Source organism: Delphinus delphis, chromosome 11 (genome assembly GCF_949987515.2).
Source record: "Delphinus delphis chromosome 11, mDelDel1.2, whole genome shotgun sequence".
Classification (NCBI taxonomy): Eukaryota; Metazoa; Chordata; class Mammalia; order Artiodactyla; family Delphinidae; genus Delphinus; species Delphinus delphis.
This window is the reverse complement of record NC_082693.1, coordinates 52,236,110-52,261,287: the sequence shown is the minus strand read 5'-3', so window position 1 is coordinate 52,261,287 and position 25,178 is coordinate 52,236,110. Positions and strand designations below refer to the sequence as shown.

The window sequence follows — 25,178 nt, the reverse complement described above, 5'->3', positions numbered from 1 at the left end:
TACATTTTTCAGGTTCTTTTTTAAAAAAACTCTATTTCTTGAGGGCATGTGTCATCACTGTGAAAACCAATGGAACCCAGTAACAGCTATGAAATATGAAACATGTGAAATTCACCACACATACTGTGAACTCAGCTCAATTCAACAATTATTTATGGAACACCTTCTATGTCTTAGGCATGCCTGGTGATATTAAAATAAATAAAGCTATTTTTCCATAAATGGTGTTATATATAAAATCCTATTATAGGGCTTCCCTGGTGGCGCAGTGGTTGAGAGTCTGCCTGCCGATGCAGGGGACACGGGTTCCGGGAGGATCCCACATGCCGTGGAGCGGCTGGACCCGTGAGCCATGGCCGCTGAGCCTGAGCGTCTGGAGCCTGTGCTCCGCAATGGGAGAGGCCACAGCAGTGAGAGGCCCACGTACCGCAAAAAAAAAAAAAAAAAAAAAAAAATCCTATTACACATTTCTTCAGTAGCAAAACTTACCTATAAAACACACGTGTGTGTGTGCATGTGTGTCTGTGTCTGTGTGTGTGTATATATATATATATATATATATATATATATATATACCTCCCTTCTGAGTCCCTCTATTCCTTCTTCCTCAAGAAAGGCAATGTGTGGGTGTGTGTAAGTATACATACATAAACACATAATACAATCCCTTAAGTAGTTCCCTTAATATTAAACAAAAAAACCTCATCCTCAGGTCTCAGCTTAGACGTTACTTTTTCCAAGACACCTACTCTGCCGCCCACCCGCCTCCCCAAATTAGCATTTCCTCCTCCCTCAGTGCTCTGTACTTGCTTGTCTTATTAGTTAACTTACCGAAATTGCCTGTTTGCCTGTGCACTTCTCCCCTAAACCCACTCCAGACAGTATGTTCTAAGAGGAGAAGCCTGCCTCTGACCTACTTACTAGCAAATGTCTGAGAAGAGGGAGATTGAGTATGATTCAGGAAATAAACTGGATCTTGTTAAAAAAAAAAAAAGTACGCTCTGCCTCAGTTTCCTCATCTGCAAAATGGGCATAATAGCAGGACTCACCTCACAGGATTGTTGTGAGGATTAAAGAATTAACACATGTGAAGTACTTGGTATAGGGCCTAAAACTAAAGAAATATTAGCAATATAAATGATAATGATGGCACACCAGGAATATTCAATGTCATAGTTGTTAATTCTCTCTAAAGTAATACATAAATGCCTCAGCAGAATAAATCCAAATGGATCAGATATACAAATGTAAAAAATGAAAACATAAAAGTACTTGGAAAAAATGGCATAATTCTTTTATAACCTCTCAGTGGGGAAGGCCTTTTAAACTATAATATAAAACCCAGACTCCATAAGAGAAAGTATAGATTAAATTCAACTACATGAAAACTGTTTCCACATGGCCAAAACTAGAATAAGCAAAGACAAATGAAAATGTGGTAAAAAATTATTTGTATCTTGTAACATAAAAATAGGGCTAATTTTCTCTAATATATAAAATGCTCTTACAAACCATTAAGAAAAAACCCAACAGCCTAATAAAAAAATGGGCAAAAAACATTAACAGATATTTCATGGAAAAGGAAATACATCTCAATATATGAAAAGATTCATTCATCATAGAAAAAGAAATTTAAACTACACTGAGAAACCATTTCCACTTAGCACATCAGAAAAAACTAAAAGAATAAACGCTATGTTATCAAGAATATGGGGAACCAGGCACTCTAACATATGACTGGTATACGTGTAAATTCGTACAGCTTCTACTGGAGGACAATGTGGTAACAGGTAACACATACAACCATTTGACCCTATAATTATGTGAAGCTTTCTTAGTTTTCTAAGCGATATTAAAACTTAGATAAGTTTTCCAACAGGTCTGAAATAACACATATAAAAGGTTTCTTGTTGTAGCATTTTTTTTTTTAAGTGAAAGATTAGGAGAACTCTAAACATCCATCAGTAGGAAAACGGTTGATTACATTACAGCACGGCACACAGTGGAATACTAAAATGAGCAAAGTGAGCAACGTATGCATGCTACCTCTTGTGTGAGAAGAGGAAAGTAAGAAAACAAAATACATATATGCTTGCACAGAAAATATCTCTGAAAAGATATACAGGAAACTGATAACGCTGTTGCCTTTGGGAAAATCAGCTAGGTGGCTGGATGAGAATAGTGGAAGAAAATCTCTTGGCTTACCCTTTTGCCCTTTTGGAATTTTGAACTGTCTGAACTTATTATTTATTCCTAAGCAAAGAAATAAAGTTTAAATATAAAAACCTTATTACAACTTTGGTTTTAGTTTTTTGTTGACTAAATGATATATTAAGTGTTTATACTTAGCCTCTAACATTTTGATTTCTGGTCCTGGGTATAAACGGAGAAGGATTTAGGATAATACCTCTCTCCCCCCAATTCATGTATTGGTTTAGAAAACACCTGAAAAGAACATTTTCTGTTTGTAAAGGGTGATGACTGAACTCTATAGGGTTAGGGGCCTTCAGTGAGACAGGTTGCACAGCTGCAGATATGAATATATATGAAAATGAAGTCATTTTAGTTTGTCTCCAAGGACTTTCAAGTTCATGAATGAATTCCCAGAAAATAATGTGCACATCGAAAGCACTTGATTTCTTTGCCTAAAACTCTCTTCCAGAAGAGGTCTATATTGATGAAACAGTTTCTTGACTGGAATGTCTCTAAGAAAGGGGGGAAATGGTAAAATATATACAATTCTAAAGTTCTAAGAATTAGTTTACATTCAGTCATGTTAGTCACACATGATTTAACCCATTTCCTTGTGACAGTTTCTTGTTAAAATATGTTCAAGTGAATTATGTAAATGGTCTATTTTAAAATGTATTCCAAGGAATATACTAAAGCAGATGTCAAAATTTTACCCGATGTTCTAACATCCAACCCACATTTATTAAATGCCAACCATGCCAAGCTCTGTGCTGTAGAATCAAAGATGAACAGAGATGAAAACCAGGCACAAGTGGAGAAATCCAAAGCAATATACTCACAGCAGTAAAACTTCAAGCTCAGATAAAAAGCTCTTCCATTGTTTCTTACATTGCATTGTTTTCCCCTAAATATCATACAGAAACACAAGAAAAACAATAAGGAAAGGATCTCTCTATTTCTGGGATTCTTACCTAGGGTCTATAGTCTCCCTGAAATTAGATACTTTATGGCATAAATGCATATGAACATTTTTCTGGGGAGAGGATCCTTAGCTTGCATCAGACTTTCAAAAATCCATTAACCCCAAAACAGATTTAGAACCACTGCTTTCGAATTAGAAGTTTTTCATGAAATGTATCATACTGCTCTATTTTATATTCAAACCCTTTCACCATATTTTGTACACATTTACATGAATTCAAAAATATGTATTCAAAGAAAATCCCATGACAGAAACTCCCCACTTGATCTCAAAGAATCCTGGTTGTGATAGTTGTGTTCTAATTAGAATTGATTTCAATAATTTGGCATTTATGACTTGGGTCATTTGGCTGTTGGTTCAAGTTTACCTTGGTACTAATTTTGAAAAAATGGGCCCACTAGGAAAATGAAACATATAACTCCTTACTTCAAAGAAGATTCAGAAGCTAGCAGAGTGCCCGACATATGAATAAATTGATGAATTCAATGATATTGTATGGAGCACCTCCACTGTTCTTGATGGCTTCATACACCTGACATCGTTGCGTGTCTCTGGATCTCAAATTCCTAACTTCTACCATGAAAGGGTTAAAGTAAGTGTGCTCCAGTTATTGTCTGCAAATTGCTAGACAGGGCAGAGTTCTTTTTTGTTTTTGTTTTCTTTTTTAATATTTATTTATTTATTTATTTTTTGGTTGCACTGGGTCTTCGTTGCTGTGCGCGGGCTTTCTCTAGTTGCTGCGAGCAGGGGCTACTCTCCGTTGTGGTGCGTGGGCTTCTCATTGCAGTGGCTTCTCTTGTTGCAGAGCACGGGCTCTAGAGCGCAGGCTCAGTAGTCGTAGTGCACGGGCTTAGTTGCTCCGCGGCGTGTGGGATCTTCCTGGACCAGCGGTCGAACCCGTGTCCCCTGCATTGGCAGGCGGATTCTTAACCACTACGCCACCAGGGAAGTCCCATGGCAGAGTTTTTAGAGCTCTCTGTCCTCAGGAACAAAGGGAGAGAAATCCAACAGGAATCCTGGAAACTATTTTCCAAGTTAACCCAAGAAGTCAGAAACAATAAACTACTCTAACAAATCATTTGCAAGGACCACATTATGAGAATTTACATTTTAAAAAACCACTGCCCTGGGAGCGAGTGGACTGGGTGTCAGGCCCACCTCTAACACTCATTATTTGTGACTTATTGTCACCAAACCTCCCTGGGGTCCTCGTTTTCTTAATCTGAAAATGTGAAGGGGTTAGTTTTTGTGTTCATGCTACCCTAGCACTCTTGCTGCTCAAAGTGTGTTCTGTGATTCTCTGGGAGCTGATGGGAAATGCTGAGTCTCAGGTCCCTACCCAAATGTGCTGAATCAGAATCTGCACTGTAAGATCCCCAGGTGAGCTGGATGCACTAATCTAACACACCTAAGTACAGTTCCCAGCCTCAGTCCCTCTAAGAAAGGTTACCGAAATTAAGGTCTCAATGTTACAAAACTACATTTCTAGTAAAAAATGTTCTGTGGCTAAGGCTTCATTAAATTATCTCATTTTTCCTGATGTGTATGTGTATGTGTGTGTAGGAGTTTGTACAAGCTCTAGGTCTTGGGTAACTTTGTTACCTCCTGCCTTTTTACTAATACTGAATAGCAACTAAATTCATGAAAACAGCCTATGTGCTTCATTCAATTCACCTAACAAACATTTATTGAGCAACTACTATAGGCCAGGCTCTGTAATACAGCACTGGGATACAAAGATAAATAAAAGCTCCTTAAAGAAAACCATCCAGTCCACTGGGAGAGGCAGATGAAGAAATCAATACTATGAGACAGTGGTATTTTCCTGCGACTGTACAGAGGAGGGTCACCAAAACCATCCTGGAGGGGTCGGAAGCAGTCAAGGAAATGATCATTGTCTTCGGGACAAAAAGGGCAAAGACATCCCATTCTGAAGCCAGACCCCTGGAAAGAATACTCCCAAGAGGGAGTGTGAGTTGGTGGCAGCTGCGGAGAGAAGAGGAAAGTAGACGCATGGAGTCTTTGGGGACGTGGCCCTGGGGCTCAACCAGAAGAGAATGTACAAATGGGGCCAGGGACACACTGGCCCCAAGAAGCAGCCTTCAGTTAGGACACCTCTAGAGTAACCACATTCTTCTTGGTGAATGGTTATAACAATAGATTGTTTCATTTCTTCATTAGACATTCATCTTCTCAGGAATCTTGAGATGTCTATACAGAATTAGTGGGGCAAATGCAGTTTGAGGAAATGGACAAATTGGGTTCATAATTTTTTTAAAGAGGCCCTGTAATCTGAGCTGCAAAACTGGAACCACCTCAGATCCCTCCTTCTCCCCTATTTCCCCAGCCCTGTCTAACAGATCACCAGATTTGCTCCATTTCACCTCATCTTTCAGACATAGTACCCTCCCTTGCCATCCCCACTGCCTCTGCCCTGGCTTAGAGCGGTTACCAACACACGTCACACATCTGAACCACCTGGGGACGCCTACCACCACCACTTCTCTGACCCAACCAGATGCTGCAGAGCTCAGTTTTTAAAACGCTTCCTGGGTGATTCTAATATTAAACTGGAGAATACAGGTTTCAGCCCTATCCACTTCAGCTTACACATCTGAAATATCCCTCTGCCAGGTCTTTCTACCTCTAGTCTAATTCCTGCCGTCTTTCCTCCAGTGCCCCTGCCAACTTCCAGTCCATCATCTGACCGGTAATCAAAGTGATACTTCAAAACACAAATCTCGTCCTTTCACTCTCCTACTTAGAAACCATCCACGGACTTCACCTATCTTTCCAGTATCATCTGATGCCACTACGTTCCCACCCTCTCACACTAAACTCTACTCCACCAAACGAACTGGTCTTCGTGAGTAAGACACAGGCTTTCATGCATGTGCCTCTAGGCCTGGGCACCTGCTATCTCTTCCATCTAGAAAGTACTTCCCTCGCTGCCTGGTAAATTCTCCTTATCCTTCAAAATCCACTTGAAAGGTCACTGCCTTTCATCCACTTTTCCATTTGTTTACTGAGGAAATGTTTACTGCGTGGTTACTCTGTGCCAGCCCCTCCTCTGCCTATCTTCTATGTGCTCCCATGACCTTTGGGGCAAATCTCTGCTAAAGTGCTTATCACACTGCAATTTAATCTTTTCTTTACCTGTTTTCCCCATAAGGCTGGGAACTCTTGGAGAATGTAACTATGCTTTATTCATCTCCACCCAACACGCAGCCCGTAAAAGAAGTTTAGTAAATGTTTATTGGCTGTGGACCAACAATGAAGAACAGCTCTCTGGGTATGCGTGTGCAGACCTACCTCCTCCTGACTCCTGCGTCGGACCCCCAATAGCCTTTCTGCTTCCCTGGCTCTACTCAGCTGTATTCTAACCTCCTGCTCCGATCATTGCCGTGCTGCTCCTCCCAAAGCCTCCGCTTTCCCCCGCTCCTGAACTGCGATTGAAGACGATTCATAAAGTAGCACCGAATATCAGTCTGTGGCTTAGCCCGTGAAGCTGCATGGAGAGGGCGCTGCCCATCCTGGAAAGCCAGGAAACCTGGAGCAGACCAGCACAATCCGGCCATCTTAAGCAAAGTCGCAATGGTCCTAACTACGCTTTTCAGAAAAGTCTTTCTCAGGCCATACATCTGGGGAGGGGAAGGATTTAACTTCCACATTCCTGCAAGACAGGCATTCATTTCTCAGTCATTTCTCCAGTCACCAGAGGTCATATATCTTATTTCCATTTATGAAATTTTATTTTCAAGTATACCTCCTTTCAATGTTGATGAAAAATGACACATTTTAATGTGAAATATGAGCCAGTAAATGGAATGGATATCCTGTGATAGTAATTCTTTCCATACCTGTTTAAATAATTTAATGGCATATGTTCGGTTTTGGATTTCCACTCTGTATACCTCAAAAATTTCCCCTTCTCCGATTAAAAAGTCTTTGTGGAAATTTCTGGTTCCTTCTATGACGTTGTGAAAGCTGATGGACGATTTAAACAATATTCCTTAGGAAGGAAAGTAGGGAGAAGATAAGTTACTTTTTCTCTTTTTAAGAATCAACCATCATTATAAAGAACCAAGACTTCCCTACTAGAAACAAATCAGGGCCCAGTGAAAAGTCAACAGAGAAAGGCCCAGGAGCAAAAACTGAAGCCCACCATGTGCTCTCTGTACATTTACTTGGGCCTGGCTCCCACCATCCCACAGAGCCAATGGCTTTTTAGATATTCAAACAAAAGCACTGTGATTCTATCACCTTTCCAAAGAGATCAGCCAGACAACTTAGTTGGGGAAACTTTTCCAAGACTGTTTCCCTGTCATTAAATCAACAGATTGCTGCTGACCCACTATGAACCTAAAACCAGTAAAAAAAAAAAAAATTATAGAAGTAGAAATTTTGATATGACTAAATAATATTCTCTAAGCATGACTGGGAGAAACGTCTTTCATAAGCCAAATCCTCTAAATGGCTAACTAACTTGCTCAGAGTAAATCAGGAAGATGCTTCCGCTTTTTAAAAAAATCATCTAAAGCAGAGATTGGGAGGAAACATTTCAAAGGTAATCAAATACAAAGGGAAAAGCCTGGCTAAATGCTTCAGAGACCAATTTTGGCTATATTTGCACACTTAGTCTGTTTGATTTAAACCTTTTTTGCTAAACATTAAAGGACCACAAACTTATCTAACTATTCTAATTCTCTTTTGAACCAAAGAAGCATCGGATCTAGTGGCAAAGATTAGGCTAGGCAGCCTTAAATAGCCACTAAAGTTTATCAGAATGATTCCCAGATAGAAGTAAATTATTCGCCCTGCTGATAAAGTAGGAAAGTTGGTGTGGAAAATAACTGATTTTCATAGTGACCTTCAGCACTGCTCTACAATCACCTCTAAAGATTTCTCTATAAGTGCTATGAAAATTTCTAAAACTGTATAAAACCCAACATAATTTTTAAATGTCTTCCTATGACACATAAAAATAGCAAATGTCATGAAATTCTCCTGAGATCACAATTATGCTCTTTACTGGCCAATGAATTTTTAATACAACAATAATGTATCACCTATCAGAACTATGTGTCAGTCAAAATTGAGAATATTTTGATATCTATGAAAAATTTATCCTGAATCTGCATATTAATGAATAGTTATTATGTTTACTGGATCTTTCTAAATTTCACTTAAAAGAATTCATGAATTCACTTAAAGGAAAACATGATTTAAAGAAAAGTTGTTTTGTTTTTCTTACCTTTTTCATTATGTTCAGGAATAAGAACATTATCCACTGTGACACTAGCTGTTTCCTAGGAGAAGAAATACATATTAAAGTATAATTCAATTTCATAAAGTCTAGAAAGAACAGAACCCCAACAGAAATCCAAAGCTCCCCCTGGGACTGTACAGTGCAACAGGGTGGAATCTAATTTAGAAGAAAGCTAGTAGAATGCAAAGTTATTCTATTTTATTCAATAGCATTCACTGCTATACATATTCCATACCAACGGTAAAAACTCAAGTATCAAAGTCATAGTTATAGTCAATTTTTTTTTTTTTTTTTTTTTTTGCGGTACGCGGGCCTCTCACTGTTGTGGCCTCTCCCGCTGTGGAGCACAGGCTCCGGATGCGCAGGCTCAGTGGCCATGGCTCACAGGCCCAGCCGCTCCACGGCATGTGGGATCTTCCCGGACCAGGCCACGAACCCGCGTCCCCTGCATCGGCAGGCGGACTCCCAACCACCGCGCCACCAGGGAAGCCCTATAGTCAATTTTAAATGACTTCTATTGCTGTAAAAATGATCATCGCTAATTTGCTTTAATAAAAGCTAACAGTAACATGCAAAACACTAGAACAGGAAAACTAAAAGCTGAGTTAAGACAAACGCGTAACTTACAGTACTCTTAAAAGTTCTAAGACTCATCTCTGACAGATCACTGAGAGGACAAAGCTCTTAACTCTTCAAACATTTACAAATCTCCAATTTCCTGAATCCCCAAATAAATGAACAAGAATGAGAGCTAAAGCTCTCCAGAATTTAAAAAAGTACCTGCAAATACGCATTTTTCTGCCTGATAACTTCATTCCTTACACTCAATTATATATGCAACAGGGTTCAAGGGTCATTCCCCATGCGCACACACTCTACCTTGGATAACGTGATCGGAAATCCTTTTCCCTGATGACTCTGCTCTGAAGGATTCAAGGCTGCCCCTGAAAGAGAAATAAGGGAATATAGATACAAAAAATGTTATGTTCTTAACAAACTTTTTTTTCTTTTTTACACTGTGAAAATAAATACCTTGCTAGTAAGGTTCATTTCTAAAGCTCAGTTTCATTCCCATTGAATGGTTTCAAATTTCCATATGTGAAAGAGCTTTCTAATGATCAAATATACAAACATACCTTTGTTCACTTAAAACATGAGCACCTATCTTTTTTTCTTGTTTGTTCGTTTGTATTTTTGTTTTTTTAATTTTTGGCTGTGAGGCGCGGCACGTGGGATCTTAGTTGCCTGACCAGGGATCAAACCCGTTCCCCCTGCAGTGGAAGCTCGGAGTCTTAACCACTGGACCGCCAGGGAAGTCCATGAGCACCTATCTTAAATTATTGTTAGACATCATTAAAAATATTGAAGTATGAAGGAGAGAACTGACAGGAAAAAAGCAATGTTGTTATCAGTTTTTTGTACATGTATTTAAATTTTTTACGATTATGGGATTATACCTCTCTCGGTTAGTTCACTCTTTATCCCATCTTGTGCCATAAGGTATTAGAGGGGTGAGTGAGTATGAGAGTGTGTGTGTGTATGTGTGTGTGTGTGTGCGCGCACGCGCAATCACAAATGCCCACAAATGCTGCCCAATTGAAGACAATTACTTCTGTCTGAACTAAGGAAGTCTATGTAGCTTCCTACAAAAAATTAAAACTCTGCAATATTTTGCTGTTACTTCTGACATTTTGATTCAGACTTCAGAAGTTTTATTTCATCTTCTAGTTTTTCTTAAATTGTATTCTAATGTTTCCTGGATTATTTTGCTTAGAAGACTAGCAACAAAATACAATCAATTAATAATAAGCCTCCTTGAACAAAACTATAAATCAGTTAGACCAAACAGACATCTATAGAACATTCCATCCAAAACAGAAGAATATACTCATACTTTGCAAGTGTACGTTGAACATTCTCCGGAACAGATCACATGTTAGGTAATAAAATGAGCCTCAATAAATTTGGAAGGATGAAATCATACAAAGCATATTCTCTGACTACATGGAATTAAAGTAGAAATCAAGGGCTTCCCTGGTGGCACAGTGGTTAAGAATCTGCCTGCCAATGCAGGTGACACGGGTTCAAGCCCTGGTCTGGGAGGATCCCCCATGCCATGGAGCAACTAAGCCCGTGTGCCACAACTACTGAGCCTGTGCTCTAGAGCCCGTGAGCCACAACTATTGAGCCCACGTGCCACAACTACTGAGCCCACGCACCTAGAGCCCCTGCTCTGCAACAAGAGAAGCCACTGCAGTGAGAAGCCTGTGCACCGCAATGAAGAGTAGCCCCCACTCACTGCAACTACAGAAAGCCCGTGTGCAGCAATGAAGACCCAATGCCAAAAATAAATAAAAATAAATACATTTTTTAAAAGTGCAAAAAAAAATAAAGTAGAAATCAATAACAAAAGGAAATTTTTTTTGGAAATTGACAAATACATGAAAATTAAACACCAAACTCATAAATAACCAATGAGTCAAAGAAGAAATCACAAGGGAAATTAGAAAATACTTTGTGATGGATGAAAACAAAAACACATCGTGCCAAAACGTATGGCATGCAGCAAAAGCAGCACTTAAAGAGAAATTTATTGCTGTTAATGTCCACCTTTAAAAAGAAGAAAAATATCAAATAAATAGCCTAAACTTTTGCCTTGAGGAACTAAAAAAGAAGAAACAACTAAACCACAGGAAGCAGAAGGAAGGAAGAATTAAGACTGGAGTGGAAATAAATGAAATAGAAGAACAGAATAGAAAAACAGAAGAGAAATATCAATGAAACTGAAGCTGGTTCTTTGAAAATATAAACAAAGTTGACAATCTTTTAGTTAGACTGACCAAGAAAGAAAGAAGACTCAAAATTACTAAAATTAAGAACAAAAGACATAACTACTGACCTTACAGAAATAAAAAGAATTATAAGGGAATACTGTGAACAACTATTTGTCAAAAAACTAGATAAATGACATGGACAGATTCCTAGAAAGACACAAACTACCAAAACTAATTCAAGAAGAAATAAACAACCTGAATGGGTCTGTAACAAGGGAAGAGATTTAATTAATATTTTAAGACTTCCTATAAAGAAAAGCCCAGGTCCAAGTGGCTTCACAGGTAAATTTTACCAAACATTTAAAGAAGATTTAAGACCAGTTCTTCACACATTCTTCCAAAATAGAAGAGGAGGAAACAACTCCCAAATCTTTCTTTGAGGCCAATATTGTCCTAATATCAATGCCACACAAAATAGCACAAGAAAACTACAGACCTATATCCCTTATGAATATAGATGCAAAAATCCTCACCAAAATACTAAATCCAGAAACATATAACAAAGATGAGGTACCATGACCAAGTGGGATTCATCCCAGGAATCCAAGGTTAGCTTAATATCTGAAAATATACCACATTAATAAAATGAACAAACTCATAAAATCCAATAATCTATCATGATGAAGCTCTATGGAGAGAAAACAAATTCCTTAATTTGCTAAAGGGCATCTGTGAAAAACTTACAGTGAACATCATACATAATGGTGAAAGACTGAATGTTTTCTCCTTAGATCAGGAACAAGAAAAGAATGTGTTGGTCTTGCCACTTCTATTCAACATTATACTAGAGGTTCCAGCGAGGGCAATTAGGCAAGAAATAGCAAACATCCTGAATAAGGTATTGTTGTGTAGAACAAAATTTGAAGTTTGGGGTCTGCAAGGGCACTAAAAGCCATTGTCCTTTTGCTGCACATAAAAAGAGAGACAATACTTCACTGTCATATAAAATGGGAGATTCAAAATGGCTTGGCTAAGGTGATTAAGGTGAAACCATCCCACCAAATGGAACAATTTTAAGGAAAGCTAGGCAAAAACAGATTATTTAGATAAGTGATAACTCTGTTCATGGTAGCAACAAAGAAAGACTAAATCTTTATGCATTTCAATTAGGAGCTCCAACTCCTGACTTCAGTGAGCTGCTCTCATAGAAAACACCTGTGCAGCAGGTTACATTTAAATGTTTCCAATGAATCATCGTGTGGCTGCTTTCAACGAGCTATACAATTAATGTTTTTAAGATCATAATTCAAAGCATTAATTCAACAAACTGCAAATAAATAATGCTATTTTCCTTAGCAAAGGATTCAGAACAAAGCACTAACCTCCTTTTCATCTCAGATGTATCTATCTCCTGGTATTAGGGCAGTAATTGATTGCCTTTCCACAAATCAACTAATCCCACATTGTAAAAATTAAATTAATTTCCCATGTGCAACAGACTAGGAGTCAACCAAGGATGTGGAATTTTTGTCCATATAATTCCCCGCTGCATAAATAAACAACATAGAGTGTGAAAAGACACCCTGAAATCTATTCCAGAACACTGAAGTATAAAATATACCCGTGCCCTATCAAATTGGTGTGAGTTTACACTGTGAACAAGTCACGTGGGTGGTTTCAGTAGCTGGAAAAGGCTCAGATAATGAAAAGGCATTACATTTACAGCTCCCAGAGACTCACTGCATTTCACCTGATCAGTCAGCTTCAGAGTGAAACATTCTGCTGTATAAAACTAAGTGAAGGGACTTCCCTGGTGGTCTAGTGGGTAAGACTCTGCACTCCCAATGCAGGGGGCCGGGGTTTGATCCCTGGTTGGGGAACTAGATCCTGCATACATGCTGCAACTATGAGCTCGCATGCCGCAAGTAAGAGTTCACATGCCACAACTAAGAGTCCGAATGCTGCAACTAAGAAGTCCACATGCTACAACTAAAGAGCCACATGTTGCCGTGAAGAACTCACGTGCTGCAACTAAGACCCGGAGTGGCCAAAATAAATAAATAAATAAACATTAAGAAAAAAAACCTAAGTGAAGAAATAGTGCGCAACAGAAAAAAGGGATTAGCCAAGTTATACAGATAATATCATGGTGGAAGCCTATTGGGAACTGTCTAATACCTTATTAATGTGAAAAACCTATAAAATAAGTCATTCTGAAGCTACAGTTTTCTGGTACAAACCTCTTGGGATTTCTTCTTGTGTGTGCAAAGCTTCTTTAGGTGATGAGGCAGTGGCTTGAGTGGACAAAATATATTATCAAAGAGCATGTGTGCAAATACACAGAACTAAAAATATGCCTGGATGAAATAGCCAAAGAATAAGCCTGCTGATTTAAAGGAGTTTCCAACCTAAGAGCCCTGAATCTATAACATAAGACCCAAGATCACTCAAGATCATTCTTGTTGAAGCCAATGAATCTAAAGTGGAATAAACAGAACAGGTGACATTGGGAGTTTATTTTATTGACAAAGAGTGAACAGAGAAAACTTCATGAGCTTTATTTATCAGGTTACTATAAATGTAACGCATGACACAGCATCAGAAAGAGAAGACAAAGAGAGGGAAGAATCAAGACACTGTGAAACGGACAGTAAACAGGTTAGAAGTTAGAAAGCCATGGCATGAAAACAGCAGTGAAGACAATAGAGAAATCCCAGGGTTATTTTGGAGGTATCATCTGCACTAAAATACGGGGGGGAAACCCAATTATTTTTAACTTCTAATCACACGGTAAAACAAATTATAGCATTATTTGTATTTTACTCATATTGTGGTTCTGGTCATGTTTATGACTCAGAGAGTCAGAGTTTTGGACAGAGAGCTGATTCTCTTAACTAAGTGAGAATGAAACATTTTAAGAAGCGTAGCTTGTAAATAAATATTTTTTAAAAACCAAACTATAAAGTGGTAGAAGGGAATGTGTTGTATAAGTTAGGCAATAAGAAAAGAAAGTGTCAGACACAAAAGTGTGAAGCTGCAAACCCCGCTTCAGATAAAAGTCACAGGTAAGGAATCAGTGACACACAGCATGACCAGTCAATGTCTTAGATAAAATACAATATTTACCAGTTACAATTCATATAAAATTGAGTAAGAGCCGTATCGTTAGAATCAATGCTTACCATAAGTTGCAATTAAATGGATAGCTCGATGATGCCCCATCTCCTGGAGAATCTGTAAAAGGTCACCAATAGTCTTGTTTTTCTGTGCCCAGGACCAAAGTAATTCTCTTGTTCCACTTTTACCCTGGTCTACATATTTTTCAATGTGACGAACATCCAGCCAGCTGCTTGAAAGTCGCTCCGCTGTGGAAATTGTAATAGGAAGAACCAAAGAATAGTTTACTTCTATTGGAATCCCTGTTTCTTTGTGTGTACCTTATATGTTCTGTTGCATTTTATTTATATTTTTATTTTGAACTAATTTTAGCATGTATTTCTCACCCAACTTCCCCTAATGTTAACATCTTACGTAACCATGGTACAAAGATCAGACCCAGAGATTACTAAACTGAAGACCTTATTCTAATTTCACCTGTTTTTCTACTGATGTCTTTTTTCTGTTCTAAGAGCCTATCCAGTTTCTCACATTGCAATTACTTGTTCCTTCTCCTTAATCTCCACTAATCTAATGTTCCTCAGTTTTTCCTTATCTTTAAGGACAGTGAAATGCTGTTGTATCCTTCTCGGTGCATAATATCAAGAGGTTCATGATGTCCATGTCTTACCACTGGTGATGTTAACCTTGATCCCTTGGTTAAGGTGATGTCTGCAGGTTTCTCCACTATAAAATTATTATTAATTATTTTTAACTAATAACTATGTTGGGGGAGATACTCTGAGACTATGGAAGCAACCTTCTTCTCAGATTTTGCCTAAAAATATCTGCATCTATCTATGGTTCTTGTTTATCATAATTATTACTGTGGGGTTTGCTTAATGGTATTTTTCAATTTTCCCTTTTTCCTTCTATGTTCGTTAACTCCAATTCTTCTGTAAAAAAGTATTATCTCTTCTTCCCCATTTATTTAGGTAATTAATTTATTTATATCAGTGTGGACTCATGGACAGTTATTTTACTCTACAGGTTAAAATCCAATAGTATCATTATTTATTTTGTTGCTAAAATTGCTCCAGCTTTGTCCATTCAGGCTGCTCCTGCATTCTTTTGACAAGCCCTACCATTCTGGGAACACTTTCTTATTGTTCTGGCTTTACAAGATGCTCTAGGCTCATTTTGTATTCCCCCTGCCCCAGCCCTTGATATAATTACTTTTCCAAGGAGTCCTGATTCCTTTTATTGGATAATGGTGTTTAAAAAGCAAGAACTTAGATGTTAGATGTGCTCACTGCTGCCAGGTCTTTCAAGCAGACAGAGGTGGGAAATATATGTATGTGCTCTCACCCATGCATCTGTATTTCTGTCTGTACACAAGTTAAAAACCATGATTTTTAACATATGGCACATTTTAGACCTTTCTCACTTATATAACTTCATTCTCACACAGTGAGAAACTTTGCTCTCATTATCCACAATATATTTGCTTGTTTGTTCAGTTCTACTACGTACATAAAGTACTTTCAGAATGGCTAACCCGTAGCCCTGTGAGGAACACATTAACTAATCAAATTACAGCATTTGTGCACACTTGTCTTTGTCCTCAGGCTAAGGATATTCTGGGAAGAGCCTGTTTTCCAAGGTTACTTAGGTTAGTTCTTTTCTCTCTCATTCTCTTCAGTGTGGTTACTCACTGATAATATAGTTAGGTTCATTTGTTGAAGCTTATATGAAACGCTGTTTAAAATTTTTGTTCTACGTAAAATAGATAGCTAGTGGGAAGCAGCCGCATAGCACAGGGAGATCAGCTCAGTGCTTTGTGACCACCTAGAGGGGTGGGATAGGGAGGGTGGGAGGGAGGGAGATGCAAGAGATATGGGGACATACGTATATGTATAACTGATTCACTTTGTTATAAAGCAGAAACTAACACACCATTGTAAAGCAATTATACTACAATAAGGATGTTAAAAAATTTTTTTTTGTTCTAGACTGTCTTTGCTGAACATTTTTGAGCAATTAAAAGTTATTATCTGGGTAGGGTCAGGGAAATGTTCTACTGGGATAACAGGATTTTAATTACTCGAAAACAGTGTATATGACTTATTTAGGGTCCTTTAAATACCTTAAAGCTGTACTGGAAGTATATGACTTTTTAAACAATTTTTATTGGAGTATAGTTGATTTGGCACCCTGAGATAATAGGATTCTTCAGGTAAGATATTACACGGCCTTTCTGCATAACTCCCAAATTTTAAAGTGTATTTTAAGGCAAAGGAGGAAGAAAGCAAGCAGATGACAGATGGAAAGAATAGCTTTCTTGTCCCTGGGACAGTACTCCCGGATTAGGCCAGCCATCCTGAGTACTGAAATTAGCAATGTGTTTTAGGGCTGGTGATGGTGATGGCAGCATCCCCTCATACCTTTATCCTCCAGAGTCTTAAAATTTCAGGCAGCCAGATACAGATCTATAGATAAAATCCAACTGTCACCTGAGAGTGGTTGTGGGGACCTGCAACACATCACTGTCACTGGTTGTGGGAATCGGCCCCTCTCCCTCTACCACACACAAATATGGAAGCTGACCTCCAAGAGGAATCAAGGTAACCTCATGGAAGGGCTCACTTTTCCAACAATGATGTTCTCCAAAGGCTGATGTCCTTTTATAAGACAAACAGGTTCTCAGCTCTGAGAAGAGCAATAAGCCCTAGGGAACTATCTTTTGTTCAGTCTGTTTCAGACTCCACAGTTTTAAAAATTTCTTAAGGAACTACTACACCAGTTACAGTCTTTGAACAAAGATATCAGAAAGGTAAATGTCTTCTGTTTAATATGGCAGCCCTTGCCCCCATATTTTCAGTCCTACAAGGGTTTGCTGGACTATTCAATTTCCTTCAGTTTTATGTTCCTGCTGAGACTGTAAGTAAATCCTAAAAGCTGAAAGGGATCACAATATGATACCATTATTGCCCCTATTTCGGAGCAAAAAACTGGACTTGGTAGACATTGTTAGTACCCACCAATATTTCTACTCCTCTACCCCATCAGAGAGGATGATATTTTCTTGCTCTAGGTTGGTTACGCCTACGTGTCTCTTCCAGCCAGAAACGCTGAAGAGCTAGGGTGCAGTTCACCAGGCTCCCACCCCTGTCACAGCAATGGTAGAAGCACATGTCAAGATGGAGGTGCCCCAAGATGCTGGACCACCACATGGAGATCAGCTGCCCTGGACTCTCAGTGCTCTTCCCATGAGCCAAAAGTAAGTTTCTGTTATGCTAACCACTGAGATTTAGTGGTGGGTTTTTTTTTTCGTTTTGTTTTTTACTGCAGTATAACTTAGTCTAACCTAATACATACAAAGTTTTTTATCTTGAATGTTTTATTTTTTAAATATTTATTTATTTATTTATGGCCGTGTTGGGTCTTTACTGCTGTGCGTGGGCTTTCTCTAGCTGCAGCGAGCGGGGGCTACTCTTCGTTGCGGTGCACAGGATTCTTATTGCGGTAGCTTCTCTTGTTAGGGAGCACAGGCTCTAGAGCACAGGCTTCAGCGGTTGTGACACGCGGGCTCAGTAGTTGTGGCTCGCGGGCTCTAGAGTGCAGGCTCAGTAGTCGTGGCGCACGGGCTTAGTTGCTCTGTGGCATGTGGGATCTTCCTGGACCATGGCTTGAACCCGTGTCCCCTGCATTGGCAGGTGGATTCTTAACCACTGCGCCACCAGGGAAGTCAGAGTATTTTGTTATTTCAGTCACATCTTATACCCGAAAAGAGTGAAAGGAAGTGGCTGCTCTGGTAAGTACATGTCAAACAAGGGAAGATAAAGTTGAAACATTCAATCTGAATGCCTGCTTAGGCTGTAGGGGGAAAACAGTTACTACAAAATATATGATATCATTCATTAAGTTGGAACGTTTTTGCCCTTCTTCCATATTTTAAGTTCTGGCAAGAATATCTTCCTTTTACATCTCTTTGTAGAGATGATGTCTCATGAAGAGGCAAGGACTGTCCAAATGCCAATATGTTTTAGATAGAGTAGCACTGAAAAAAAAACAGAAGGGAACCTTCAAAGCAAATATAGTTGGCAAGACACGCTAACTCTATTTTAAAGTATTTTTGGATGATGTCATCTGCCTATTTGGTTGAGGCACATTTTTATGAACCCTTTAACTCTTTCTAAAAGCTCTTGGAGGAAATACTGTATATCAGTGTAATTCAAACGTTTGTTGAGCATCTACCGTGTGCAACAGTGCAGTAACCGCACATAGCACGTGTGAGTGGAGCACGAAGAAGGGTCCCTAACTAAAGATGGGGCATCATGGAAGGCTTCCTAGAGGGGTGGTTTCTGGAGCCTGAGCCAAGTTTAAAACTATGAGTATTTCTAAAGAGAGGCCAATTCTTAAGAAATAACTGGATAGGGTATACTACCCTGGGGAGAAAAAAAATCACTCGAGTTACGATTAGAAAACAAGACAAAAGAATGAACTCTGAGCCCCACAGACTATGCTGACTTCTAATGAGAAAAGTCACCAGTCCAGACATCACCGTGGCCCCCTGGATATATGCAGGAACACGGGGGTTTAGTGGCGGATCTATCACCAACCTATAGAACAACTCCAGACGAGTCACAGCCTCACTGAGCAATCTCAAACTTCTCATCAGTTAATGTCCTTCGACAAACAGTCCCTCCTAAAACAGACACTAAATTTAGTTGCCCTTTGCTGGCCTGCTGATTATATAAGCACTGACTTTAAAACACCTCCAGTCTTTAAAACACTTCCCAGTCTCCAAATGAACATCCCAATAAGGGAACGCTAAATATCAAATTTCAGCAAAGGGAAAATTTGGATTTCTACTTTGTTAGTAAATCAACTGGCTAACATTTATAGAGGCATAATGTACCATATAAATTAACAACAACACAGCAGGACTTTTTTTTTCCTTATTAAAACAGTTCTCTTTCCACTTTGACTCTGTGAGATAAGACATGCATGTAATTTAACAGGGGTGAAGAAAGAAGAAGTCCGTGTGGGCTACCACAGCCCGGGAAGGAGCATGAGGTAGTGGGACATCAGCTGACTCTGCAACAGCAGGGGGCTGGGGCAAGGTTTCAGTCAGATGAAGGAAGAGGGAAGAGCCTGTCAGATGGAGAGTTGTTCCAGAAATGAAGAAAAGGGCATGAGGGGGCAAAGAGGAGACCACTATGCTTAGAGCAGAGGGTTCAACTTAAAGAAAAGGTGAACAAGCTCCATGAAGTCTCCGTGTTACCTGCATAGGAATGTGCTCAGCACATAGCAGACGTTCCATATGTATCTGCTGAATGACAGACAGAGGCCCTGAGTGTCAGTGTAACTTAAAATTTTTCCCTGAAAGTAAACGGGGCCAATCTAAGATTTCTGAGGAGGTGATGCAAAGATGGAAGCTTTAGTTTTTGGAAGATCCATCTGGCGGCAATAGCAGCAGGAGTCTCATATACAGTATTTGCACATAAAAAGGTATAAACATTTCATGGCTCACAATTCTCATAGTAGGAAAGGAACAGTTTATAACTATTAAGGAAATCTGGAGTTAACCTTTCAAGTTCCAGGGGATGTCAGCTTTCCGACATAATTCTATTCCCCATTTTTCTTTTTATTAATTTCTGAATTTCCTTTTTAAAAGTGCAACAGCCTCAACAAAATACTAGCAAACAGAATCCAACAGCACATTAAACGGATCATACACCATGACCAAGTGGGGTTTATTCCAGGAATGCAAGGATTCTTCAATATACGCAAATCAATCAATGTGATACACCATATTAACAAATTGAAGGAGAAAAACCATATGATCATCTCAATAGATGCAGAGAAAGCTTTCGACAAAATCCAACACCTATTTATGATAAAAACCCTGCAGAAAGTAGGCATAGAGGGAACTTTCCTCAACATAATAAAGGCCATATATGACAAACCCACAGCCAACATCATCCTCAATGGTGAAAAACTGAAAGCATTTCCACTAAGATCAGGAACAAGACAAGGTTGCCCACTCTCACCACTCTTATTCAACATAGTTTGGGAAGTTTTAGCCACAGCAATCAGAGAAGAAAAGGAAATAAAAGGAATCCAAATTGGAAAAGAAGAAGTATAGCTGTCACTGTTGGCAGATGACATGATACTATACATAGAGAATCCTAAAGATGCTACCAGAAAACTACTAGAGCTAATCAATGAATTTGGTAAAGTAGCAGGATACAAAATTAATGCACAGAAATCTCTGGCATTCCTATACACTAATGATGAAAAATCTGAAAGTGAAATCAAGAAAACACTCCCATTACCACTGCAACAAAAAGAATAAAATATCTAGGAATAAACCTACCTAAGGAGACAAAAGACCTGTATGCAGAAAACTATAAGACACTGATGAAAGAAATTAAAGATGATACAAATAGATGGAGAGATACACTATGTTCTTGGATTGAAAGAATCAACATTGTGAAAATGATTATACTACCCAAAGCAATCTACAGATTCAATGCAATCCCTATCAAACTACCACTGGCATTTTTCACAGAACTAGAACAAAAAATTTCACAATTTGTATGGAAACACAAAAGACCCCGAATAGCTAAAGCAATCTTGAGAACATAAAATGGAGCTGGAGGAATCAGGCTCCCAGACTTCAGACTATACTACAAAGCCACAGTAATCAAGACAGTATGGTACTGGCACAAAAACAGAAAGATAGTTCAATGGAACAGAATAGAAAGCCCAGAGATAAACCCATGCACATATGGTCACCTTATCTTTGATAAAGGAGGCAGAAATGTACAGTGGAGAAAGGACAGCCTCTTCAATAAGTGGTGCTGGGAAAACTGGACAGGTACATGTAAAAGTATGAGATTAGATCACTCCCTAACACCATACACAAAAATAAGCTCAAAATGGATTAAAGACCTAAATGTAAGGCTAGAAATTATCAAACTCTTAGAGGAAAACATAGGCAGAACACTCTATGACATAAATCACAGCAAGATCCTTTTTGACCCACCTCCTAGAGAAATGGAAATAAAAACAAAAATAAACAAATGGGACCTAATGAAACTTCAAAGCTTTTGCACAGCAAAGGAAACCATAAACAAGACCAAAAGACAACCCTCAGAATGGGAGAAAGTATTTGCAAATGAAGCAACAGACAAAGGATTAATCTCCAAAATGTATAAGCAGCTCATGCAGCTCAATAACAAAAAAACAAACAACCCAATCCAAAAATGGGCAGAAGACCCAAATAGACATTTCTCCAAAGAAAATATGCAGACTGCCAACAAACACATGAAAGAATGCTCAACATCATTAATCATTAGAGAAATGCAAATCAAAACTACAATGAGATATCATCTCACACCGGTCAGAATGGCCATCATCAAAAAATCTAGAAACAATAAATGCTGGAAAGGGTGTGGAGAAAAGGGAACCCTCTTGCACCATTGGTGGGAATGTAAATTGATACAGCCACTGTGGAGAACAGTATGGAGGTTCCTTAAAAAACTAAAAATAGAACTACCATATGACCCAGCAATCCCACTCCTGGGCATATACCCTGAGAAAACCATAATTCAAAAAGAGTCATGTACCACAATGTTCATTGCAGCTCTATTTACAATAGCCCAGAGATGGAAACAACCTAAGTGTCCATCATCGGATGAATGGATAAAGAAGATGTTGCACATATATACAATGGAATATTATTCAGCCATAAAAAGAAAGAAATTGAGCTATTTGTAATGGGGTGGATAGACCTAGAGTCTGTCATACAGAGTGAAGTAAGTCAGAAAGAGAAAGACAAATACCGTATGCTAACACATATATATGGAATTTAAGAAAAAAAAATGTCATGAAGAACCTAGGGGTAAGACAGGAATAAAGACACAGACCTACTAGAGAATGGACTTGAGGATATGGGGAGGGGGAAGGGTAAGCTGTGACAAGGCGAGATAGAGGCATGGATATATATACACTACCAAAAGTAAGGTAGATAGCTAGTGGGAAGCAGCCGCATAGCACAGGGAGATCAGCTCGGTGCTTTGTGACCACCTAGAGGGGTGGGATAGGGAGGGTGGGAGGGAGAGAGACGCAAGAGAGAAGAGATATGGGAACATATGTATATATATAACTGATTCACTTTGTTATAAAGCATAAACTAACACACCATTGTAAAGCAATTATATTCCAATAAAGGTGTAAAAAATAAACCAATAAAAAAAATAAAAATAAATCCACTACGTATGTTAAAAAAAAAAAAAAATTGCAACAGGCCATGATTCCCTTGAGCACGTCTCTAAGATTTAGCTGCAGGGTGAATGAACAGATGCCAAATGAGCTGAGGTTTTTACAGTTCCCTAACACTGACCCCGGGGGCAAAGGTTTCTGAGTTTGCACTAAGTCTAAGGAAAGCTAGATTAGACAAAGGCGTTTTCCAAGAGTACATAGTTGACAGTGCTGAAACTGACCCAGCTCAGTGAAAATGGATCCTGAAAGCATGGGTTGCTTCCAGGACTGGAAATGAAATGTTTTCTCTTGCCCTAACTGGTGATTCACCGTACAATCTTAATAGCTTTTCTCCAATGATGATGCATCGGGAATTAGAAACACCACTAAAAGAGTATTCTTAGCATCCATAAAATGTATAATTCATTTAGATCAAATTCTGTAAAACAATGGCTTCAATATGATGCGACAGGAATGCAAACCCTTAATTCCTGTCATATTCTTCAACGTGCAAAGTTTTCTCTAGTCCTTCCTTACTTGTTCCTGCCGGAATGTAGATCTTTATTTATTAATAGTCCTAAACAAAGAGTGAACTTCCCAATGGCTGTTGTGTTGTAAAAGTGAAGAGCCTTCTACATGAAAAGATAAATCAGGAAAAATCTGCTGTACTTAAACACAGTTTAAAATCATTTTTTGGAAGGCAAATTTTTTGTGTGAAAGACATCTTGGCATAATATAAGCCAAAAAAGTTGACCTGAGAAGTCCAGAAATAAATTGATCTGAAAATAGTGACAGCTTAATAATCATTCAATGCTCAAAGGTTCTCAGGGCTCTGTTTTGAGAGGGCAGGACTATCTAGGAGTGCTAACGCTGGGGAATTCAGCTGTAGAAATCACTCTCCACATGCAAATATGTCTCTGAAGGGGTTTTTTAGAATAACGCAACATACCCTATTTGGAATCTTTGTATTTGCATATAACCACATGCCAAAACCCCTAGGAAACTGTCTGCGCTCTTGCAAAGTTTGTTTTGAGATAACAAAATGGGAAGAGGAAAAGATGGCTTTTTTTTTCCCCCACAAAGCACACAAACAAATTAGGCAACTAAAAAAAAAACAAAAAAAAACTTGAGGATTTAAAAGATATTTTTAATTCCTAAAAAAGTAAAACAAAACTAAAAAGCATAATTTAGCTCAACTCCTCTTACAGACCACAGCATTAACACCCACTAGGTCATACATTTTACAAGAAATAATATTTGTCCATACTTAAGCTTATGTGTACTTTTTACCCCCTACATGAGTAGGACTCCTATTTGATAAACAGGAAGGCCTGCGCATGATTTTTCAGGGATCTTTCCATCTGTCCTGCTCTCTCAATCCCAGACCCAGGGAAGGATCAAACTTTAATGACTTCTGGGAGACAAGTGAAGAACAGTCCACCCTCAACACCAGTCTTTCAGTCTGGAACTCAGAAGCTGTACAATTCCACACTCAGGGAGTCATCAGTACTATTTTCCCATACTTCCTTCCCTTGTTAAACTTTATAGCATCTCTATTGTTCCGTTGCCTATGTTAAATTGGAAAATTCTTGCACGCAGGGGCCATGACATTGTATCTAGTATAAACTTTGTCTAAGATTCTGCCCAAAAAGAATGTTTAACAGACATCTGTTCATTCATTAATTCATTCAGTCAACAGATATTTAGTGCATACCTTCTCTGTACCAGGTACCATATCAGATCCTAGAGGAATAAGCAGAAAACAAGCAAACAAAAATCCTTGCCCTCATGAAGCTTATTTCTAGATGGACAATAAACAAAGAAATATAGACGTATGTATATTTATAAAGTATATGAGGAATGATAAGTGACACAGAGAAAAATAAAGCAGTGAAAGAGCATAAGGGAGCACAGAGGTATCAATTTTAAAAGCATAGTTAGGGTGTGTAATAGTTAATCAAAATCAGGAATGATGTGAAGAAGTAAGCCTCAAGGTTACCTACAGGAAAAACATTCCTTGAATGTCCACGGAGGCCAATTTATCTGGAGTTGAACAAAGAAGAAGAAAGAAGTGAGAAAAGCAATGTAGGGCTTTGGTGTTTACTGTGAGATGGGAAGCTACTGGATGGTTCTGAATAGGATAATGGTATAAGGTGCTTCATATGTTAAACAGGCTCACTGGCTGCAGTGTTGAAAAGAAACTTGAGGTGGGCAGATGCAGTAGCAAAGGACCCCAGTTAGAACACTGCTGAAATTAACCAGGTGGAATCTGATGGTGGTTTGGACAAGGATGGCTGTGGTGACAGTGATAAGAAGTGGTCAGATTGTTAAATAGATCCTGAAGGCAGAGTGAACAGCATTTGCTGAGACACAGGATGTGGTTTGTGAGAGAAAGCAAGAAGTCACAGAAGACTAATAATTTTGGCCTGAAAAAATGAAGGATGGGGTTGCCATTAACTAAGATGGGGAAAAACTCTGGGGGAAGGCAGTACTTCTGGACTGTTAAGTTGGAGATGTCTGTCAAGTAGGCCAATAGATGGACTAGGTAGATGGTGCTGATGTTCAAGAGAGAGACCCTGGCAAGAAATCTGGG

At 38.8% G+C, this 25,178-nt stretch overlaps 1 protein-coding gene across 3 annotated transcripts in view; it reads right to left on the bottom strand.

Annotated features, from left to right (window-relative positions):
• Window positions 1–25,178, bottom strand: part of IRAK3 (interleukin 1 receptor associated kinase 3) — a 70,602-nt gene that overhangs the window by 24,584 nt on the left and 20,840 nt on the right. For all 3 annotated transcript variants that reach the window (XM_060025174.1, XM_060025173.1, XM_060025176.1), the window contains exons 2-6: window positions 14,401–14,583; window positions 9,324–9,388; window positions 8,430–8,484; window positions 7,036–7,187; window positions 3,033–3,097 (exon numbers count right to left, since the gene is read on the bottom strand). In XM_060025174.1, the coding sequence (XP_059881157.1) occupies window positions 3,033–3,097; window positions 7,036–7,187; window positions 8,430–8,484; window positions 9,324–9,388; window positions 14,401–14,440 (377 nt within the window). In that variant the 5' untranslated portion in view covers window positions 14,441–14,583. The remainder of the gene's footprint in view (window positions 1–3,032; window positions 3,098–7,035; window positions 7,188–8,429; window positions 8,485–9,323; window positions 9,389–14,400; window positions 14,584–25,178) is intronic.